A 13,188-nucleotide genomic window follows, 5' to 3' on the forward strand; every position below is an offset into this window, starting at 1 on the left:
TCAGGCTAAATCAGTTTTTTTGAAAAAAGTTGAAAAACGTCAGGCTAAATCAGTTTTTTTATTTAAAAATTTGAGAATCTCAGTTTTTCTCAGTTCAAATGCTTAAAAACTTTTGATTAAGAAAATTAAGAAATCTTTTTAAGATCAATTTGAGTTGTGAATTTATTTCTAAATAAAGATTTAAATGTTAAAGACTAAATCAGTCAGTATTTGTAAAAATAAATGCTTTAAGAATCTTCATTATTTTGTTTTGAGTAGATTATATACGTCATAATTATGAAAATTCATAAAAAAAATACACTTCAAACATTACAAATTAGTTCAACAACTAAGCTGTTTGTTTGAATTTGGTTACATCAGCTATGTTTTTCAGAGCATAGTTGGTTGAACTGTTTTAATTTCTAATTTAAAGGCTTTATACCAAATACTTTTTAGATTAAAATTCTTAGCAGTTTATTCATATATTTTACTGTTTGTTTATAGTTATTAGAGATGTTCACAACACTAAAACTTAGCTTCAAGATATAAGTACTAAGTTTTATGGGAGTACAAATTTTAGGTGCAATTCATTTTTATTTACAAGAACAAAAAATTAAAGGTTTTTTTAAATAAGTGTAAGCTTTTTAAATCTGATATGACATCAACAATAACTGTATTTATTTAGAGTTTAGGATTTATAACTATGTATCAATTTTAAGTATTAGTCGAAATACTATAATAAACACTTTTTACTTGTTTTAATAATCATGTAAGCGTTTCATTTTAAATTTTGATAAAACATGACAATGCACATCGTCTTATGATAAATCTTCTGGTTATTATGTTTTAACTTAATGCTTAATAAAATTGAACAATTATAATTAGTAATATATATTAAATTTTTACATTAGTAATAGATTAGATATAACATTTATTTTAAAACTTATCACTAAATTTGTTATGTTAAGGGCATAGAGGGGTCAATCATCTTTTTCACAATTTAGTCTTTTTTTATTGAGTTGCAACAAAGCTATGAATTGCTTTTTTCAAATTTTAAAAGCTCAAAATATTTTTGAGATAAAGCTGATTGAAAACGGAGACTACAATAGTACTAATAAAGACCCCTTAATACCTAAAATGAGATTTTAAAATTTAAAATTGAGAAAAGGGGATTTTTCTTACTTTGAAAAAATGTCAGGCTAAATTGGTCTCAGTCAGACTAAATGAAAAAAATTTCGCGCACGGACCCTGAATATATGAGTATTTGAAACTGAGTTGTGAATAAAAAAGTATTTACATGGTACATTTGAAAATTATATGTTTAGATAAAAACAATGTCAAATTTGTTGACAGAGAAAATATAAGACAAATAATAGTAGAAAAACTCACATTCAAGTTGATCTGTTTGTGCTGAACTGAAGTTATACTAAAACCCTTAACAACAAAATTAATTTTGTTGTATTAAAACAAAAATGTTTTTATTTACAAAAATGTTTTTATCAAAGTTAACAATACTAAAAATTATTAGTTTTTTTTTTTTTTAAGTTTCTAATTTGTTGTAAATATGGTGTTGTGTACATAGTATTTTTTCATACATCTAATATGCTTCATTTTTATTTGCTGATTTACAAACACTTTTTTTTACAGACATAATATAAAACTAATGAACAAGTTCCACAAACCATTCTGCACCTCCCTGGTTGTGCAGCTGCTCAGGGAGAAAGGCTTCTCCTCCATACAGAAGGCCAGCCTGGACATCCTCACCGACGCCTACGTCAAGTTCATTGAAAACACTGCCTTCAACAGTACAGATTTTGCAGAGTTGTGCGGCAGGGACAAAACATCTTTTGAGGATGTGACTGCCGCACTTGAGAACAACAACATGAGCTTGAAAGAACTTTTACGCTACTCTCTCAACTCAAAGATGTACCCGAAAGACTATCCAAGCTTCCCAGCACCCTCCAAATGCAAGCTAAACTTCCCAGAAGAGCCTCACGATCAAGCCCACATTCCCGACCACCTGCCCAGCCAGAACTTCCACTTTGAGGCTGAGAACAACGCTGAAGAGTCGCTTGCTGAGATTGACCCAAACACAAGCAAAAACCTGAGACAGGACAGCGTGAACGAGCCAAACCAGGAAGCGGAACAAATGGACTTTGAGGTTGACCAAAATGAAATGAGCCCAGTTAAAAGTCCTGTCCATGAAGAAGTGGTACAAAGTGACCAGGAGAACCAGGACGGGGAACCAGACTGGGTGAGGGAGCAGACGATTGAGATAGAGGCCAACAAGAGGGCCCACTCGCAAGGCATAGGCGCTTCGGTGGGGGAAAAGTTTGACAAGGACAGCATTTTCAGCCCTGACAGCAGTGATTACTATGAGAGGAAGATTGAGACTCAAATTGAAAGTGCGCAGAGGCTGATACAGGAAGGCTTTGAAAGCAATGAGCTGAATGACAGTTTTGTTTATGGGGATTCCCCTAAGAGATATGCTGATGAGCAGCCAGACAGCCCAATGGGATTTGCTGACAGTGATAACGAGGAGGTGTATCCAAAGTCTCCTGTGAAAAAGTCTTCAGGGAGAAGGGATGAATCTCACACATACATGAGAAACTCACCCACTCTGAGCAGCGATGATGACTTGCAGCCTCAACCTAGTTATGCAGGCACTTCTAAGAGTTCAAAGCGCAAATTCAGTGAGGAAGTTAAATTTGAAGACTTTGAGGCCAGCTTGCCAGTGATAAAACTTGAAAAACCAAAAAAGAAAAAGAAAGACAAGAAGGATAAAAGGAAAAGAAAAATGAGTGATCAATTTGACGTGCCTCCCATAAAGATACCTAAGGTCAAAATCAAAGAGACGCCAAAGAAAGTTGTGGAAAAGTTTGAGCCTACTCCTTTGTTTAAAGAAAAGTCTGTTAAGAAAAAGGAGAAAAAAGATAAGAAGAACCGTGAAAAACACAAAGAAAAAGAGAAAAGCAGAAAAAAGTCCAAGTCATCTGAGGTTTTTGAAAACCGTCAAATTAAAATTAAATTTACTAACATTGCTCCAGTCAAAAAATCACCAGTGCCTCCGCCAGTGGTTGCACCTCCAAAAAAAGATAAACAGACCAAGAAGCAGAGCTCCAAGCACAAGGCCAAGTCCACCTCCTCAAAGAGCACTAAAGTTGAAAAGGTCAAAGTTGAGAAGATCAAGGTTGAAAAAGAGCCTGTCTACCAGCAAAAGTCCAGAGTGACCACCCAGACAATAGAAAAGTCCATCAACAAGAACATTGAGTTTGATGAGGATGGAAACAAGATCTGGTACTGCCCTGCTTGCGGGGGTCCCGACGACGGCTCCCAGATGATTGGTTGTGACAATGAGGAGAATTGTGACAATTGGTACCACTATCCTTGCGTCAACATCACCGAGACCCCGGCTGATGACGAAAAGTGGTTTTGCCCTGAATGTACCAAGTCCAAGAAGAGCAAAAAGAAAAAGAAGAGATATTAAGCATTTGTTGGTGATAGAACATAACATGTTCAAACTGACATTTTTTTAATCTATGTTGTAAATATTGTTGTAATAAAGATGGGTTACTTAGTTTATGTTTTTAGTTACAAATCCCGAGTTTTTAAGAAGTACAATAAATAAAGCAAAAGCATTTAAAAACTTGAACTAATGTTTTCTTATACTACTCTTTGATGGTATATTTGATTAATTTAAAGTTATTTAAAACATGTTTACTTAAAAGCGCTTAAATTTTTTGTAAATTTACCATGAAAAGTAGTTCTATGTATAAAATATTTTTGACTAACTAGCTTGTATTTTATAAAATTAATATTCTTTATGTTTATAAATTTTATGCTTTGTAAATAGTATAATTTTTTGATATAAACATATATATATACATATATATATATATATACACATAAGCATATTTAAGTTTTATATAATTTCATCTGTTTATTACATTTTGGTAATTAGCTAAACTTATTTTTTGATGGAATAAGTTACAAATTTAACAACCGTAACTTTAAAATATGTATATATATATCTAAAATGTTTGCATTAGTTAAATGCCTTTAAATGGTAAGCTAAAATTTTTAAAATTTAGAGATCTCTTAAAACTTTATTTAAACTTTTTCAAGTCCACAACGTTTGAGTAAATTTCAATGAATTAAAAAATCTAGTTTTTGTGTTGATTTACATACTTGATTTAGTGTTTGTAGTTTTACATTGTATTGTTTATGACTTTTAAATCTCAACTAAATAATTTTTTGATTTTCATAGTTATAGCTTCTATTTTACACCCTTTATTTTGTATAAACTGACTGAGTTGAAGTTAGTTTTTAAGTTTTTACAACACTTGTAAATTAAATTAATACTATTTAAGATCATAAAACATAAAAATTTTATAAAAAAACAACTATTTTTCAGAAATTAAATAAATAATTATGAACAATACAACAGACACAGGTTACTCAAGTGACTTATCATAGAAAGGGTAATGGACTTGTGTGAATCTAATTCAAACTTCACATCTGATACTAACAGGCATTATCCTGCCTGTGGTGGTCCTGATGACGGCTCACAGATTATTGGTTGTGACAACGAGGCCAACTGTGAAAATTGGTACCATTACCCTTTACCATTACCAGCGTTAACATCCACTTGCGGAAAGGTGGTTCTCAGGGTTGCCAAAAAACCTGAAATTTGAGAAATCTTGAAAAAAAACTTGAATTTTAAATTTTACATGTTAAGTTGCTAAATTTTAATTTGACACACAAATTCTACCATATAGATAATTTTTTTTTGTTATCATCAAATTTTTAAATTAAATAACACAATTAAAGCGTCTTTGCAGTATCTTCTCTCAATGTTGTTGTACTGCAAAGCACAGTTTTTAACCTTCAACTTAGCTTTAAACTAAAAATTGACTCAAGAAATAGGCTTTTAAAAACCTGGAAGAAATTCAGAAAACTGGAAGAAACTTTTCAAAAAAGACTGGCAACCCTGAGCTTAAAGACATTAAAAAGAAATTTAAACATAAGCTTTAAATAGTTTCTTAAGTTTTGTTTAAATTTCTTTCAGTTCTTTATTGTTTAAACAATTTTGAATGATCTGTATCTTCTGATTTAAGTATATTTAACTGAATTATAAAGTACTTTTTAAATTTCTTCATTGATTAAAAATTTTTGAATCCTTTACTTTGTGTAAATTAAGGTAAAATTAGTTTTTAGCTATTTAACAATTTAATTTGCTGATCAAAAATATTTCTATTTTCAAATCATTAAACTTTTCAAAACAACTTGCAACAATTTGCAGCAATTAATTAGATAATTATGAATAGCAGCACTACAGACGCAGGATATTCCAGTGACTTATCCTCAGATGGTGAAATGGATTTGAACGAGTTCAGTTCAAACTTCAAAGCCACATCGGACAGTAACAGTGACTTGTGTGCAGTGGAAAGCAAATCAGAACAAGTCCAGCTTACCAAAGAAAATTTGGAAGATGTTACAAGGCAAACAGATGATGGCAAAGAGATAACAGTTGAAGCAGTCAACAATTTAATCTCAGTCTTCCACTCTTGCGTTACATTCAATTCCGAAACAAAAGCACTTTACAAGTACAAATTAGACGAAGACTTGGTTGACCAGACCATGAAATCTGTGATGAAAAGCATGCCAAAAGCGTTGGAGAAGCTGCTTCAACCGGCCTCAAAAGGCAAGAAGAACAAGCAAAAGAACTATCAGCCCCCGTCATCAAGCTGCCACTGGCCCCAAGTGAAGGAACACATTCTGCTGTTTTTGGAAGACGTTTTGAAAGTTGCAATAAGTCTGCAGTCTTTGACCTGCAGCATGCTGTCTTACACCACCCAAAACTTCCTCCCTTACTTTTCCAGCCTGCACAAATCCAGAGACCAGCTGATAGTCAACCTAGTCGGCATTTGGAGCTCAACTAAAACATCACCAGATGTGAAAGTGGCTGCCTTCAACTGCTTGAACAAGTTGGTCAGGACCAACAAAAAGACTTTAACTGAGCGGGTAATGAAAGAGTGCTACTACAGTATAGTCACTGTAATGAAATCAGGACCCCAAAAAGTCCATGATCAAGTTGAGTTCATGAAGGCAAGCTTTGCCAGGCTGTGCGAAATTGACGTGGAAAAAACCTACAACTTTGGCTTCACCTGCATCAAGAAGTTAGCTCAAGACTACAGCGTGGCCAACGAGGACAAGTGCAAGGAGACGAGGAAGAAGGTGTACAACTGGCAGTTCGTCACCTGCATCGATCTGTGGTGCAAAGTGCTCTCCAGCTCCTTCCTGTGCCGGCATCCAAAGTTGAAACCGCTGAGGCATCCCCTGTTCGAGGTTTGCAAGCACACGGTCAACTTGGTCGCCAACTCCAAGTACTACCCGCTGAGGTTTCACGTACTGAGGAGCCTGATCAAAATGTCAGAGGAGACGAAAGCCTACATGCCCCTGCCATGCTTCATACTCCACCCGTTGAACCTCAACTCTTTCAAGTACGAAGACAGCAGTTCTGATAAATCAAACGAGCAGATCAACATCAAGTGCTCTTTGAAGCTCACCCAAGCGCAGACGGGCAACAAGTCATGCAAGCTGGAGATACTGAAGGAGGCTTTGGAACTTTTGCTGCTGTGGCTCAACGCCAACCACTACTCCATTGCCTTCCCGGAAATGGCCAACCCCGTGGTGGTGAGGCTTGAAAGTTTCGCGCAAGAGTGCCACGTGCCCCAGCACTGCAAAATTGTCAGCAAGCTTGTCGAAAAAGTGAAGGAGCAGATAAAGTTCGTCACCGAGGAGAGGTCTAAAGTCACGTTCCGGGTGACCGATCAGGACGGGGTGAGGATGTGGGAGCAGGACATGCAAAATGAGGGGACTCCCCTTAGTAGATACTGCAACATGGTGGTTAAAAGTAAAGCAGGGAAGAAGAACCTGTTGGTTGAGATGCTGGATAATGACGAGGATGAAGCTGGGAATTTTGAATTGGGCTTTGTAGAGGCCATGAAGAGTTGTGTTGTTGACCTTGAAAAAGTAAAAAAGAACAAGAAGGCAAAGAAGAATAAAAGTGGTAGCAAGACAGATTTGACTTCAGCTAAAAAGTTAAAAGTATAAATTAGAACAGAATGACTCTTGATGTTTTTATTTGTGACAGCTATTAACTTATGTATAGGACAATTTTTATAGTTATATAGTATGAAATATAATGTAGAAACAATGTATTGTTGTAAAACAAATTTTGAATATTTTATAACAGTTTTAGAATAAAACTTGATTTACCTAAATTAAGGTTTTACACATTTATTTGAAACTAAAACTTGAAAAGTATTTTACAATGATTTTATTATTTTACAATGATTTTATTATTTTAATATTTTAGCTTACTTCCACTATTAGGAAATTTTATAAAGTTATTTATGTTATAGTAATTTAATATAAATTAGTTTTAATAAATGTTTTAAAGTTGTATGGTAGTATAATTTAAAAATGAACACTTCATGATCAAAGAAAAAAAAGCAAAAGTCATCACATTCAAAGCCTCGACTTTCATCTGCTGCGAGACTAGCTAATATTTACAGCAAGTTTCGATCGTGTAGAATGAATATACTTCCAACATTAGTTTGTATTGGTTGTCAATTTCTGTGGAATATCAATAAAGGTAAAGTGTTTAATATTTCAATTAAATATAAATATCAAGAGTGTAGTTACAGTCAGTAAACATATTAATTTTAATACTTAAATTCAATACATTAGAAACAAATAAAATTTACAGTTGCAGAATAATTTTTTTTAGTATTAAAAAGTGTATACTAATTTATCTAGTAATAAGATACTTCTTTTTGTACTTAAATAAAGTAAAAAATCAATACAATGAATTAAAACTAAATTTAACTTCTTATTGAAATATTAAGTAAAATGTACCCACACTTAAAATACTTTCTCACTGCTCTTAGAAATTTCTCAAAAAAAAGAAATATATATACTCACTTTAAAAAGGCTTCTTTGTTTAGTGTATTAGATTCTTGGTCATAGTGTTTTATAAAAAATAAAATGTTTATTTTTGAGGAGCTTAATTAGCTCCATTACATTATATATATATGTCCAGTTTCTTATTTATTTTATGTTGGAATTAAAACTATTTTTAAACTTTAAATATTAAAAATATTAATTTGTTCTAGGAAACAAATCAACTTGAATTTCAATGAATCAAAGTTTGACCCAACTGAGCATCTACACATCAGTTTTAAACAGGTAATAAAATTTTATCTTGAATTAATATTCACAGTGTTCATTTAAAAATATTTATTACATGATTATGATAAAAAGGCGAATCTGAATTATTTCAATGTAAATTGTCAAAACTTAGTTCAAAAAATCTTGATGTTTTGTTTAAGTAGTTACAAAACATTGTAATATTTTGAGTACATCAATATATGTGATTAAAGAAATATTCAAAAGATGATTGGATGGTTTCTAACATCAAATAAACATTAATGTTTAATTTATAATTTTGACAATTGTTTATCATTGGAATAAAAATGTTTCAAAAACAAATTATGATAATAAACTTATATTTTTTATTTTTGTCAATATAAATTTTCGTAGAACCAACACAGATATTTTAACAGATCTTTATCATGAAATTTGGAGATATGAATTTAGCTCAATACAACTCACAATAAGCAGCATGAATATATAACTTTGTTAGTTTAAATTAATATTTATAATAAAAAAGTAAGAAGGAAAAAACATGATGTAAAATGTTTCATTGAGTTAGTAGCTATGTTTTAAATTTTAATGTTTTTAACTTTTAGTTTAAATATTTTTTTTTTGATTAACAAAGCATAAACACTAACAATGAATTCTCACTACACTTGAGCTGATTTTATTTGAAAAGTTAAAATAAACCAACAGTTGAAAAGAATATATTATAAACTAATAATTTGAACAGAGTGGACACCTTTTAACTTCTAGTTGACAAGTTATCTGCAGAATTATTTGAAGGTTGTTTCTTACATAGTTGATTACATGAAATTTATGTACTGAGTTAAAATATTAGACTACTTTTCATGAAAAAATTTAAAGGTTTTTTTTCGATATTTTTAGGAAAACTGACATTTTTAACTTTGTATATGTGTTTTTAATTTAACTTTTAATATCCTATGTAATAGTATATTTATTATAATATTTAGGATTAAAAATTGAAGCACTTAATGAATCAAACTCGACCTGGCTAAGTTTTCAACATCTATTGTGAAAGGTATAAAATACATGATTTTAGTATTTGCATAGGCTAATATAAAGTTAATTAAAGATTATAATAAAAAGGCAAATCTGAAATATTTTAATGTAAATTGTCAAAAGTAAGTTCAAAAAATTTTGATGTTCTTTTTAAAATGCTACTGTAAAATTTTGAATACATAAAAATATTTGATTAAAGAAATATTCAAAAGATGATTGGATGGTTTCTAACATCAAATAAACATTAATACTTAAATTAAAATTTTGACAATTGTTTATCATTGGAGTAAAAATGTTTTTTTTTTATTTATGATAATATACTAAATACTTAATTTCATGGCTTTTAATTACAAAGAAAGAAAACAAAAAAAAACTATACAGAATTTCCTGATGAGATTTGGAATTATCACAACTAAGCAAGCAACACTAAACTAAATATTTTGTAAGTTTTAAATATTTTTATAAAAAAAATAATTAATAAAAAATGATGTAAAAATGTTTCATTGAGTTAGTAGCTTTGTACTAAATTTAAAAGTTTTTAACTTTTAACTTAGTTGTTTTTTATTTTTGTTATTTTTTAATTAACGAAGCATAAATGCTAACAATGAATTTCACTACACTTGAGCTGATTTTATTTTTTAAAATAATAAAAAAGATTGTTTTAGTAAGTTGTTATAAACTAATATTTTAATACAAAGTGAACATATTTTCAACTTCAAGATGACAAGTATTACATGCAGGTATAATAGTTGTTTATTTTAAATGTTTTTAAAACTATTTATATGACTGTTTTAAGTGATTTCTTTTTTTGATAGTTTTGTGAAAACAGTATCATTGTTTTCTCACTAAACATATGTTTTCATTTTTCATCCAAAAGTTAAAACTATATTTGTTTATTCTCATTTTACAGATATGCCACTGTTACAAAGTAGCCTTATTCGGTTTAAACATGGAGTTCGAGTACAGGTAAAATCATTTTTGTTTTTGTTTATTGTGTAAGTGTTTAAAATGTTTATTAAATGATTATAATAAAAAGGCGAATCTGAACTATTTCAAGTTAAATTGTCAAAATTAAGTTCAAAAAATCTTGATGTTTTGTTGAAGTTGTTCAAAACATTGTAATATTTTGAATACAGCAAAATATTTGATTAATGATATAATCAAAAAGATAATTGAATAATATCTAACATCAAATAAACATTTGTATTTAAATTACGATTTTGACAGTTGTTTATCATTGAAATAGAAATGTTTTGAAAACTAATTATGATAATAAACTTTTTATTTGTTTTTGAGGATATAAATTTCCATAGAACCAACTCCGATATTTTAGCAGATCTTCCTCATGAAACTTGGAGATATCAATTAAGCTCAATACAACTCACATTAAGCAGCATGAATTATAACTTGGTTAGTTTAAATTAATATGTAATACAAAAAAGTATTAAGGAAAAAAATGATGCAAAAATATTTCATTGAGTAGAAATATTGGTAGCTTTGTTCAAGTACTTATTTTTTTTAAATAATAGCTTAAATGTTTTTGATTAGTTTTTATCGGTTACAAAGCAGAAATACTAACAATTATTCTCACTAAACTTGAGCTGATTTTTTTTAACAAAAAAGTGTTTATTGTCATAGTAAGTTATTATAAACCATTTTTTAAATACAGAGTAGAAATACTTTCGATTTCAAGTTAACAATTTCTCTGGACTGAAGCATGATATGCAGGTAATACAGTTGTTCAGTTAAAATGTACATGTTAAAGTTAAACATATAATTGTTATTAATAAATAAATCTTACAGTTAGTTTCACATTTGTTTAAAAACTGTACATTTTTAATTTCTATAATTATTGTTATTTGACAGGAACTATGACAAAGTAGTCTTATGTTGATTGAAAAAAATTACATCAAACAATCTTGACTGTTGAGAATTTGATGTGAGGGTTTCTACATCAAAAATTTATAGGTAACAAAATAGTTATTTTTATTTAATTATTTCAACAACTCAAATATTTATTAAATGATTATAATAAAAAGGCGAATCTGAATTATTTCAATGTAAATTGTCAAAAGTAAATTCAAAAAATCTTGATGTTTTGTTTAAAATGCTACCAAACATTGTAAAATTTTGAATACAGTATTATGTTTGATTAAAGAAATATTCAAAAGATAATTGAAAATTTCTAACATCAAATAAACATTTATATTTAAATTACAATTTTGACAACTGTTTATCATTGAAATAAAAATGTTTTGAATAGAAATTATGATAATAAACATTTTATTTATTTTTGAGAATTTAAATTACCTTAGAACCAACTTAGATATTTTAACAGATCTTTATCATGTAATTTGGAGATATCAATTTAGCTCAATACAACTCACAATAAGCAGCACGAATATATAACTTTGTTAGTTTAAATTAATAGTTTTTATAAAAAAGTAAGAAGGAAAAAAACATGATGTAAAATGTTTCATTGAGTTAGTAGCTTTGTTTTAAATTTTAATTTTTTTAACTTTTAGTTTAAATATTTATTTTGATTAACAAAGCATAAACACTAACAATGAATTCTCACTACACTTGAGCTGATTTTATTTGAAAAGTTAAAATAAACCAACAGTTGAAAAAATTTATTATAAACTAATAATTTTAACAGAGTGGACACCTTTTAACTTCTAGTTGACAAGTTATCTGCAGAATTATTTGAAGGTTGTTTCTTACATAGTTGATTAAATGAAATTTATGTACTGAGTTAAAATATTAGACTACTTTTCATGAAAAAATTTTATGGTTTATTTTCAATATTTTTAGGAAAACTGACATTTTTAGCTTTGTATATGTGTTTTTAATTTAACTTTTAATATCCTATGTAATAGTATATTTATTATAATTTTTAGGATTAAAATTTGAAACATTTGATGAATCAAACTTGACCTGGCTAAGTTTTCAACATCTATTGTGAAAGGTATAAAATACATGATTTTAGTATTTGCATAGACTAATATAAAGTTAATTAAATGATTATAATAAAAAGGCGAATCTGAAATATTTCAATGTAAATTGTCAAAGTTAAATTCAAAAAATCTTGATGTTATGTTTAAAATGCTACAAAACATTGTAAAATTTTGAATACATAAACATATTTGATTAATGAAATGTTCTGAAGATAATTGAATAGTTTCTAACATCAAATAAACATTAATACTTAAATTAAAATTTTGACAATTGTTTATCATTGGAGTAAAAATGTTTTTTTTTTTTTTAATTATGACAATATACTAAATACTTAATTTTATGGTTTTTAATTACAAAGAAAGAAAACAAAAAAAAAAACTAAACAGAATTTCCTGATGAGATTTGGAATTATCACAACTAAGCAACACTAAACTAAATATTTTGTAAGTTTTAAATATTTTTATAAAATAATATTAATAAAAAAATGATGTAAAAATGTTTGATTGAGTTAGTAGCTTTGTACTAAAATTAAAAGTTTTTAAGACTTAACTTAATTGTTTTTTATCTTTTTTTTTTTGATTTACAAAGCATAAATGCTAACAATGAATTCCACTACACTTGAGCTGATTTTATTTAAAAAAAAAGGATAAAAAAATTGTTATAGTAAAATATTACAAACTAATATTTAATACAGAGTGGACATGGTTTTTAACTTCAAGATGACAAGTATTACATGCAGGTGTAATAGTTGTTTATTTTAAATGTTTTTAAAACTATCTATATGACTGTTTTAAGTGATTTCTTTTTTTTTTGATATTTTTGTGAAAACAGTATCATTGTTTACTTACTAAACATATGTTTTAATTTTTCATCCCAAGTTTAAAACTATATTTATTTATTCTCATTTTACAGATATGCCACTGTAACAAGGTAGCCTTATGCGGTTTAAACATGGAGTGTGAGTACAGGTAAAATCTTTTTTTTTTTTGTTTATTGTGTAAGTGTTTA

General features: G+C 28.8%; 2 protein-coding genes and 2 long non-coding RNA genes across 4 annotated transcripts; all 4 read left to right on the forward strand.

The window, feature by feature from the left end:
• Nucleotides 1–1,633: 1,633 nt before the first annotated feature.
• On the forward strand, nt 1,634–3,599 carry LOC145830117 (uncharacterized). Its single transcript, XM_082938007.1, has one exon. It carries the CDS (start codon nt 1,643–1,645, stop codon nt 3,464–3,466), a length of 1,824 nt encoding a protein of 607 aa, XP_082794133.1. The 5' UTR covers nt 1,634–1,642; the 3' UTR covers nt 3,467–3,599.
• An 864-nt stretch (nt 3,600–4,463) lies between these two features.
• On the forward strand, nt 4,464–7,150 carry LOC145840441 (nucleolar complex protein 2 homolog). The gene is made up of 2 exons (XM_082947707.1): nt 4,464–4,637; nt 5,293–7,150. The coding sequence occupies exons 1-2, from the start codon at nt 4,464–4,466 to the stop codon at nt 7,093–7,095; spliced, it is 1,977 nt and encodes a 658-aa protein (XP_082803833.1). The 3' UTR covers nt 7,096–7,150.
• A 1,783-nt stretch (nt 7,151–8,933) lies between these two features.
• LOC145846517 (uncharacterized) lies at nt 8,934–10,188 on the forward strand. Its single transcript, XR_014370811.1, has 4 exons — nt 8,934–8,985; nt 9,174–9,241; nt 9,604–9,664; nt 10,133–10,188. It is a non-coding gene; the product is annotated as an uncharacterized LOC145846517 (long non-coding RNA).
• A 385-nt stretch (nt 10,189–10,573) lies between these two features.
• On the forward strand, nt 10,574–12,907 carry LOC145846506 (uncharacterized). The gene is made up of 8 exons (XR_014370800.1): nt 10,574–10,632; nt 10,892–10,950; nt 11,089–11,190; nt 11,561–11,635; nt 11,882–11,934; nt 12,123–12,190; nt 12,567–12,623; nt 12,875–12,907. It is a non-coding gene; the product is annotated as an uncharacterized LOC145846506 (long non-coding RNA).
• Nucleotides 12,908–13,188: the final 281 nt, after the last annotated feature.

Source organism: Thalia democratica, chromosome 1, assembly GCF_965202585.1.
Source record: "Thalia democratica chromosome 1, ktThaDemo2.hap1.1, whole genome shotgun sequence".
NCBI classification, from domain to species: Eukaryota; Metazoa; Chordata; class Thaliacea; order Salpida; family Salpidae; genus Thalia; species Thalia democratica.

Excerpts from the sequence above, each read along its gene's own strand:
- LOC145830117 (XM_082938007.1), top strand. The coding sequence starts at position 1,643 with ATGAACAAGTTCCACAAACCATTCTGCACCTCCCTGGTTGTGCAGCTG.
- LOC145840441 (XM_082947707.1), top strand. The coding sequence starts at position 4,464 with ATGGACTTGTGTGAATCTAATTCAAACTTCACATCTGATACTAACAGG. Across the intron at positions 4,638-5,292 it reads TAACATCCACTTGCGGAAAG|ATAATTATGAATAGCAGCAC; the intron begins GTGGTTCTCAGG and ends GCAATTAATTAG.